General features: G+C 64.2%; 1 protein-coding gene across 1 annotated transcript; it reads right to left on the bottom strand.

Annotated features, from left to right (window-relative positions):
- Positions 1-4,187: 4,187 nt before the first annotated feature.
- CEBPA (CCAAT enhancer binding protein alpha) lies at positions 4,188-6,809 on the bottom strand. The gene has a single exon (XM_049095887.1). It carries the CDS (start codon positions 6,732-6,734, stop codon positions 5,556-5,558), a length of 1,179 nt encoding a protein of 392 aa, XP_048951844.1. The 5' UTR covers positions 6,735-6,809; the 3' UTR covers positions 4,188-5,555.
- Between the last annotated feature and the right edge of the window lie 263 nt (positions 6,810-7,072).

Below are 7,072 nucleotides of genomic sequence, written 5' to 3'. Positions count from 1 at the left end.
CCCGTGCGTCTGAGCAGTTCTGGCAAGCTTGGGGCATGTTGCACTGCCCGTCCCCAACCCGTCCTCTCTACCGGGCAGCCCGCCTCCTCCTGCGCGCCCTCCCTATAGAGCTGGCCGTCTCTGGGGGCCTGGCTAGCTCCTGCTTCCCAGAGGTGCTGAGAATTATCTAGAACCAGATAGGTTACCTTTCTTAGACCTTTCATCGCCTCCCATAATGGTGAACCCCGGTCCCTTGAGCTCCTCGGGTGGACCTCAGGCCAACCCAGTGGACCCTTGAGTGGCAGGGAGAGGATGAGGATGTTTAAGGAAGGAGAGAGAGGAGTGGCAGAGAGATCCACGCATTCAGACACACGTGTTGAGGACCTGCCGCAGGCCAGACGCAGGCCAGACTCAGCAGGAAGCCAAGAAAGGCAGGATCCCAGGCAAGTTCACGTAATTTGGCTCCAGGAGTTCATGGTGACCTTGGAGAGAACAGTTTCCCAGGTGCAGGGTGGCGACAGGGAAGATGAAGGTCAGAAAGTGGCTCTCTGGGAACATAAAACCCACAGGGGATTTTTTTTTTAACGAACAAACAAACAAACAAACAAACCACTTTCTATCCCGACTTGATGGATCTAAGAAAACTGTAACTTTCAGCGGGCCTCAGGTGCGCCTCCAACCTTGGTCTGGAGAATAGGGTCAAGGAAAGGTCCTACTTCTCGGCTTCACAGCAGCAGATCCTTTTCCTGTGGGCCCCTCAAGGCACCCAGGAAGCATGAACCCCTGTGCCCCGCTCCCCTGGCCATCATGCCTGCTTTTGAGAGCCCAGCTGGCCTTCTTGCCCTAAGTGCCCACCCACTGTGCAATCAACGGGGAACCTCTGGGGTTCAGGCCCCACGGGGTGCCCGACACCATCTTCTGTGGCTGCCGGGCATGGGCAGTGGGCTTGGGCAGAGCGGATGAACAGAAAGGGGATCTTTGGGAGCTGTCGCACGGGGTGTCCTGTTCCTCATGGGTGGGGCCAGAAGGCTAGAAAAATAATAAATAAAAACAAAAGTGAAGGGAAGCAAGGCTCTTGGGTGCCAGAATGGGGCTGGCTGAGGCTGTGGCTGCCTGAGTAATGGGTTCCACATTTGTCTGGCTCAGTCTGCAGCGACCGGGAGTCAGGACGCACAGTGGGCCTTGCAGGGGGCTGGAGGGGAGAGCCCAGCTGTGGCCAGATCCTGGAGTACCCCTGCGATGGCCCCATCCCCGGCTGGCCACAACGGGGCTGGAGCGCTGCTGCAAGCTCGCGCTCGGCACCCCAGCTCCCCCCTGCCCCCGCCCACAGCTCCTGGGTCCCTGCCGGCCTGCACAGATTGTTCGCGTTATTAATGCCGTTTTCCCAGAGATTCCATCTGGCTTTTTAATTGCTCTGGGATGGGGCTAGGATGCTTTGATAGTGAATTGGTATCTTTCCTATGTCTCTGCTTACGTCAAATGATCCACGCACAGGGAGGGGGTGGGGGAGGGGAGAAGCGGGGGAGGGGGGCGTCAGGGGAAGGGAGATAGTATAATCTTTCACAGAGACAAGAGAGATCTTCCAAAGGTGCTGGTGGTTTAGTTCTATTTAAGGAAAAGAAGAGAAAGGCCTCCCCCTCCCCCCCCCAGCATAGGAGATAAACAGATGGGATAGAGCCACGTTCCATGCAAGGACCCTACCCCATGTCTGCAGAAGGCCTCCTGGATGAGCAAGGTCAGGGGTTCTGCTCTCCCTCCAACGGCCTCCCTTTCTCTCCCCGCTGCCCCCTCTCCTCCCATGAAATCAGCAGCTGCTGGAGGAGGCCTGGCAGGTTCCTGCCTGGGAAGGAGGGGGCGGGAGACCTGGGAGGGGCAGGCACTCCTCACCAGTCCCAGTGGCTCATCACAGGTGTCAGGGCCAAACCCCACGTTCACAAATTCCCAGGAGATCCAGGAGATAAGGGTGACATCCATGACAGTGCTAAGCCATCGGGAGGCTTCTGGCAGCAAAGGAGCACCTCCCTCGTTACCTTTGCTTCTTCCCTGGAGACTGGTTCCTCTGAGCAGCGCTCTCGGGGCGGTGGTGGTGGGGAGGCTCAGGTGGCCCACTGAGGGGTGAGGTCCCCCCCGCTACCTCTCCAGAGAGAGGACAAGGGAGACGCATCCAGGTGGGCTGGACGGGGTCCATGACCAGGGTCTTGGATCAGACCCCTGCCTCCGGGAAGCCTTCCCTGGTGGCGTCTATTCACACTTTGAGCTTCCCTTTATTGCACTTGTCACCCTTAAAACCCATCTTGGGACCGCAAGACTGTAAGCTCCAGGTCTGCTGTTTGTTTGCTGCTGAGTGACCCATCCTTGGCACAGTCCCTGCACACAGTAGGCATCCAATAAATTTTTGGGGTGTGTTCAGTGCCAGGCTCTTGGAGCGGTTCTTCACAAAAGCTGCAGTCAGGAGGGGAACCATGGGGGCCCTGCAGGAAGCAGTGGGTGGCAAAGAACAGCTCTACCCCAGGGGCCCCTCTGGCCGGGCACAGAGCACATGCCGGGCAGGTTCGCCCCACACTGCCCCCTCTCCTTGGCAGGCTGCTCTGTCTCCCGGGGGGCCCACCGGCCCCATTCCTTCCCTGGGGTTGGCTTTGGTTGGCTGTGTCTTGTCCCCAGCAAAGTCTGCCCTGGACCTCAGGACCTACAGTAGGAGGGGTGCCCCTTAGTAGGCCGACAGCTCTGCAAGAGGAAACCCCGGGAGAGGAGGCAGTGGGAGGGGAGAGGGAGGAGGGCGGGCAGGAAGGGTGTCCCTCCCCCTGCTCATCCTGGGATCTGTTCTGGGGGCAAAGGGGGAGGCTGAGGTTTGGCCCCCTCAAACAAGAAAAACTGGAATTAGCACTGAACTCAGAGAGGGTTTGCTGGGGCCTAGCAAGCCGTGGCCTGCCCTGGGCCTCTAGGCAGACGGTGGGGCTCTGCCTCCTTGGTTCCCAGGGCGGTGGGGCAGGCAGCCGCCTCCACACTGGGCCCGTGGCCTTTCCTCTGCCAAGGGCGGCCCTGGGCGAGGAGGCGGCCAGACACAGGACGGAGAGGGCGGGGGCCGGGGCGGGAAGGGGGCAAGTCACCCCTGTTAACCACACGGGGCAGGTAAAGCTAAAGCTTTCAGAATTGAAAAAGAGTGTGTAATTTCTTGAAACTGTCCCAGCCCACATGGGCATACACGGTAAGCTGCTCAAGTGAGTCCTCTGGGGGTGACAATGGAAGGTAAGGAGTGTCTGCCTTTTACCCTCAGCGAGAGTCAACTCTGAAAGCCCAGCCAGCTTCCTGCGCTATTTCCTGCCAGGCCTCCTTCTATCAGGCGTGAGGGTGGCCCCCCCCCACTTTGGTTGGCTCTCACTGCCGCCAAGGGGGTGCCAGGGTGCCTGAGTGGGGGGACTCGGTCCAGGGTGGGCGAAGTGCGGGATGGGGTGGGGGGGGTGGATGCTGGCGGTGGCTCCTTGCCAGGCGGAATGCGTGGAAGACCACGTACCCACTGCAGGCGTGCCGAGGGTCCCCTTCCCTGGCTTGGCTGGGGCAGGGCAGCTACGGAAGGTGGGGCACAGGGGTGCTCGGCTTTCAGGCTGCCCTTCCGGGCCCTGCTGGGTAGGTTACAGCCCCACAGCGTAGAGCAAGTGGGGGAAAGGCAGAAGGTCCTCCCGCTTGAGGCCTCTCCCCGCCCTCCCAGGGTCCTGCGGGTGGGTAAGGCACGACCCGTATGAGCAAGGCGGCCACACAGCTAGAGCCGTGAGCGATCTAGAAGCAAATGTGGCCAAAGGGCCTCTGGAGCCTGGAGCCTGGAGCCACTGGGCCGGGCCTGTTCAAGCCCCAGACAGCCCGTGACAACTTCAGGCCAAGGGATCCTTCTCTCTGAGCCCCTCTGCTCCTCCCAGGGGCTCCGGAGAGGCCACACCAAGGCCCTGTGACCTCCCTCCCCTCCAACTCTCGCCCATCCAGGAGACTCTCTCTTCAGGATTTGGGCTTTCTCAGCTTGGAGCATGCCTTCCTTCTGCCATTTGTTTGCCTCGGTTGGGAGAAGTCGCCCCCTTCATGTAAAGAGGGGCTTGGGATGGGAGAGCTAATGAAAGTCAGGATCTCGGCCAGAAAATACGCTGTGATTATTTACAAATGTGACCTGGCCCACAGAAAACTTTGGAAGTAGCTTTTCTGGTTTTAAAAAGACACCAAAATTTACTTTGATATGTTTATATTATAGATATAATACATAAAACATCTAGCATGAAACTCTACGTTCTCCCCAAAGAAGAGAACCAAGCTGTCCTTCCCTGCTCCCAGCCCCAGCGATCTGCGCTTGCTGGCTGGAGGCCACCTCCCTTCCAGACCAGGAGCCAGGGCCTCTGGGGGGGCGGGCAGGACAAGCCTGTGGGCGGCCCAGGCCGGAGGGCACCGAGGCCCACGGCCCCCCAACCCCCCAGGGAAAGAGGAAGCCCACCTCACCTCTTTGGTTCCCCTGGGAGCAAAAGCGATCCCCCAAAACCAAAAGGAAAGAGAGCCGCAGACCCTCCCTGCAGCTGCTGACAAAGAGTCTCATTTTGGCAAGTATCTGAGCAAAACCAAAACAAAACAAAAACCAAATAAAATGGTGGTTTAGCATAGACGTGCACATTCACATTGCACAAGGCACCGCTGGGACACAGAGAGGCCAGATACAAGTGTTGATATCGGCTGATAAAGCAAAATATTTGGAAAGCTTCTCATAACTTCGGTCCCTCTGGGATGGACAGATTGTGCTTCATGTTTGTATGGCAATGCTGGCAACATACAGTACAAGGCTGATGGTCCCAGTGTCCCTTCACCCCACCTCCCCGCCCCACTCCCACCCCCACCCCGGGGCCAGATCTCTAGGTTTCCCTCTGCCACCAGGCTACCACTCCCACGAACACGTGTCCAGATAGCTTTGGCCTGCCCTGGCCTGACCGGGGGTGGGGGTGGAGGGGCTCCCGCCGGTCACCCGGTGACCCCCATCTCAGTGAGTTCTGCCCAGGGAAGCCCAGCCCGTGACAGGCTGGGAGACTGGAGGGCAGGGAGCTAGGGACCCGCCACCTTCATGTAGAACTAGGGTAACGACCTTCCAAGTCCCTGTATGTCCTCCCTTCCGAGGACGGGCGCCGAGAGATCCTGACCCTTGGAGCAGCCGCGGGCCTGCACGCTGCCCTCTCTCCCCGGGGGTGGGGGTGGGGGTGGGGGGCCTGCACCTCGGGGTGCGGCAGGAACCCTCCGAATAAAATGACAAGGCACCTATCGGCTCCCCCTACTCGGTAGGAATCGGAGCGGCGAGTTTGCGTTTCCAAGGCACGAGGTTATCCTTAATACTAGAGTTGCCAGGCTCGGGCTCGGGCTCGGGCTCGGCTCGGCCCCACGGCGCTTCCCTCCTTCGGGGAGAAGGCCCGGCCTGACCCCCGTCCTGGGCGCACCGAATCGGCGGGCCGGGGCCTCCCAGGCCGGGCCTGCGCCGCGGGGGGCAGCCTGGAGATCCCGAGCCGAGCCCGACTCCACGAATCCACGCCCGGGGTCCCAGCGGGCGGCCGCCCCGCGCCTCACGGGCAGTTGCCCATGGCCTTGACCAGGGAGCTCTCGGGCAGCTGGCGGAAGATGCCCCGCAGCGTGTCCAGCTCGCGGCTCAGCTGTTCCACCCGCTTGCGCAGGCGGTCATTGTCACTGGTGAGCTCCAGCACCTTCTGCTGCGTCTCCACGTTGCGCTGCTTGGCCTTGTCCCGGCTCTTGCGCACGGCGATGTTGTTGCGCTCGCGCCGCACCCGGTACTCGTTGCTGTTCTTGTCCACCGACTTCTTGACTTTGCCCGCGCCGCCGCCTCCGCCGCCTCCGCCTCCGCCGCCTCCTCCGCCGCCTCCTCCGCCTCCGCCGCCGCCCGCCGCGCGGAGGTCGGGGTGCGCGGCGGCCAGCGCCTTGAGCGCGCCGCCGGGGCCCGGCAAGCCCGCGGGGCCGAGGGCGGGCGCCGGGTGAGGGCTGGGCACGGGCGTGGGCGGCGGCGTGGGGTGGCCGGGCTGCAGGTGCATGGTGGTCTGGCCGCAGTGCGCGATCTGGAACTGCAGGTGCGGGGCGGCCAGGTGCGCGGGCGGCGCGTGCGCGTGCGGGTGCGGGTGCGGGTGCGGGTGCGGCGGCGGCGGCGGCGGCGGCTGGTAGGGGAAGAGGCCGGCCAGCGCCAGCTGCTTCGCCTCGTCGTCCTCGCGCGGCTCCTGCTTGATCACCAGCGGCCGCAGCGCCGGCGCCCCGACGCGCTCGTACAGCGGCTCCAGCCTGCCGTCCAGGTAGCCGGCCGCCGCGCAGCCGTAGCCGGGAGCCGGGCCGTGCGCGCCGCCGGGCATCGCCGCGCCGCCGGGGCCCCCGGGGGCGCCCGCGTAGTCGAAGTCGCCGCCGCCGCCGCCGCCGCCGCCGCCGCCGCCGCCGCCGCCGCCGCCGCCCGCGGGGGCCGCGGCCGCCTTGGCCTTCTCCTGCTGCCGGCTGTGCTGGAACAGGTCGGCCAGGAACTCGTCGTTGAAGGCGGCCGGGTCGATGTAGGCGCTGATGTCGATGGACGTCTCGTGTTCGCAGATGCCGCCCAGCGGCTCCGGGGCGGCAGGTGGGGCGGGGGCCTGCGCGGAGCCCGCGCCCCGGGGGAAGCCGAAGGCGGCGCTGCTGGGCGCGTGCGGGGGGCTCTGGAGGTGGCTGCTCATCGGGGGCCGCGGCTCCGCCTCGTAGAAGTCGGCCGACTCCATGGGGGAGCTACAGCCCTCCCGGCATGGCGCGCCTCGGCGGCCTCCAGCCCGCGCGGGGCGCCAACGCCGCCGCCGCCGCCGCCGCCCCCGAGCCCCGGGCCCCGCCGCCTCGCGCCCGCGCAGCTCCGGTCGCGAATGGCCAGGCCCGCGCGGGGCCCGCGTTTATACCGGGGGCGGCGCCCTGCGGAGCCCGACGGAGCGGCGGCGCCTCCTGGGTCCTAGCGCCGGGCCGCCGGCGGGGGAGGCGAGCGGGGCCGCAGCGCGGCGCGGGCGGGAGGGGCCCCGGCGCGGCGCCCCCTGCCCCGGCCCCGCCGGCCCGACCCGGACGCGCGCGCGCC

The sequence above is a fragment of the Canis lupus genome, chromosome 1 (genome assembly GCF_003254725.2).
Source record: "Canis lupus dingo isolate Sandy chromosome 1, ASM325472v2, whole genome shotgun sequence".
NCBI lineage: Eukaryota > Metazoa > Chordata > Mammalia > Carnivora > Canidae > Canis > Canis lupus.
This window is presented reverse-complemented; position numbering and strand designations above follow the sequence as displayed.